The following is a 2,039-nucleotide window of genomic DNA, read 5'->3' on the forward strand; positions in this document are numbered from 1 at the left end:
CTTTCTTAATCAGTTTTTAGACTTTTATATATCCTGACACCCATTACTCTTTGGATACATTTAAAATTCTTAGTTCATCATCAACTTTTCTTTTTTGCTGTATTTTAAAGATGACTAAGGGCTTCCCTGGTGGCTCAGTGGTAAAGAATCTGCCTGCAATGCAGGAGGCCCGGCTTTAATCCCTGGGCAGGGAAGATCCCCTGGAGAAGGGAATGGCAACCCACTCCAGTATTCTTGCCTGGGAAATTCCATGGACAGAGGAGGTGGGTTATAGTCCCTAGGGTCACAAAGAGTCAGACCCAACTTAGCAACTAAACTACCACCACACTGAAAAGATGACTGAATGGCACATACTTGACTTACCTAAAAGAGGGAGTAAAACTGGGTAGTTGTACGGCATCACAAAGAGGTTTACACAAGTTAAAGTCGTACTGGCTTTTAAATAACCAAATGGATATCCAAGTTCATTGTATTTTCCACTGCTAGTAACAAATACCTGAGAAGATCATGAAGTAATGTACAGTTATGACAATAAGGATTTTATGTCAAACCAAACTCACAGCAACATGCTATACCAGCATCTCTGGCACAACTGTAATTTTAAAATGGGAATACTGCTTTCTCTATATTTATGTCAAAAAATAGAATGTTCAGATTGCAATTCTTTTATAAATTGTGTTAGTAAATGAAATAACCATTTGGAGACCACAGGCTGCAACAACAATACCCAAATATTTACTTAGTTAGCACAATGGAAAATTAGGCTGAAATACCACTAAGTGATACCAGCCATTAAAACAAATTGACTTCTCAAAAGAACAAGTGGTGACCAGAGTGGAGACTTTAGGAAAATGGAACATGGCCCCATGCCTAAAGCATGCAATTACAAAAACAAAGTCCATTTAAAGGATTATGCTAACACTCCTTATGTGAACTACTATTAAGTCTTGCTCTACTTCCCTTTGATGCCCCATTTCCCTACCCATTTATTCATTTTTCATCCAATAAATATTTATGAGGAGTCTATTACAAGCCAGGCACTGGTGCTAATTATTTTGAGACAATTATATTGAGCAAGGAGATGCTTTGGTTCAATCTGGAAGGCATTTTCTCTTGTAAATAATCCTGGTGGAACAAACATTCAATAAAAATGAGAACATTAATCTTTACTACATATGACTAGCATCTTATTCCTTATTCCTGATTTGATAGATACGATATTTTCAGGTCCCATTCGCCTGATATGCTATTCTGGAGTCCTCTAGCTATCATGATTTCTCTGTGTTCCATGTTCACTCTTTGGCCAAATCAGGATATTAGTATATAATTTTATGGACCTAGACCTTTACCTTTTCTAACATCCTTCAGCAGGATATTTAAGACAGAAGTCACATCCTGATGGTGAACAGAACCCACTTACTTTGCTAATTCTTGTTCAACCAGCAACATCACCTACCAGTTCACTGAATTCTTTCTATACTTAGCTGTAGCTTAAAATAAGTCTTTCCTATGTAATGGATGCCTCCACAAAACAATGGATTGTGTTAAAACATGGCTCATCTACTAGATTTCATCTCTTAATTTGAACCTTAATAGAAACAGACAATTGTAATAAAACATGTTGGACCCAGGCTTCCCTGGTAGCTCAGCCGGTAAAGAATCTGCCTGCAATACAGGAGAACTGGGTTCCATCTCTGGGTTGGGAAGATCCCCTGGAGAAGGGAAAGGCTACCCACTCCAGTATTCTGGCCTGGAGAATTCCATGGACTGTACAGTCCATGGGGTCACAAAGAGTCGAACACGACTGAGCGACTTTCACCACATGTTGGATTTCCTCCTGTTTCCTAAGTGTGTATAACAGAAAGAGGGGAAATCATCACAAAGGATAAAAAAGTTACAGCCAGCAAGGATCATACCTATAACTCTTCTGAAAGGAGAAGCACTGTTTTTTTTGTTCCTTGCTCACTCTCTTTCTGTCTTTATTCCCTCCCTTCCCACCCTCATACCTTCCTTCCTTCCCATAAGCCCATTGAGTTTTT

The 2,039-nt window shown here is 38.8% G+C and overlaps 1 protein-coding gene across 1 annotated transcript in view; it reads right to left on the minus strand.

Annotated features, from left to right (window-relative positions):
• The window catches only part of LOC105003085 (protein DDX26B-like), a 22,953-nt gene that overhangs the window by 10,222 nt on the left and 10,692 nt on the right, over positions 1-2,039 (minus strand). The window contains exon 7 of the mRNA XM_010828113.1: positions 364-496. Coding sequence (XP_010826415.1) covers positions 364-496 — 133 coding nt within the window. The remainder of the gene's footprint in view (positions 1-363; positions 497-2,039) is intronic.

The sequence above is a fragment of the Bison bison genome, unplaced genomic scaffold (assembly GCF_000754665.1).
Source record: "Bison bison bison isolate TAMUID 2011002044 unplaced genomic scaffold, Bison_UMD1.0 scf7180017457267, whole genome shotgun sequence".
NCBI lineage: Eukaryota > Metazoa > Chordata > Mammalia > Artiodactyla > Bovidae > Bison > Bison bison.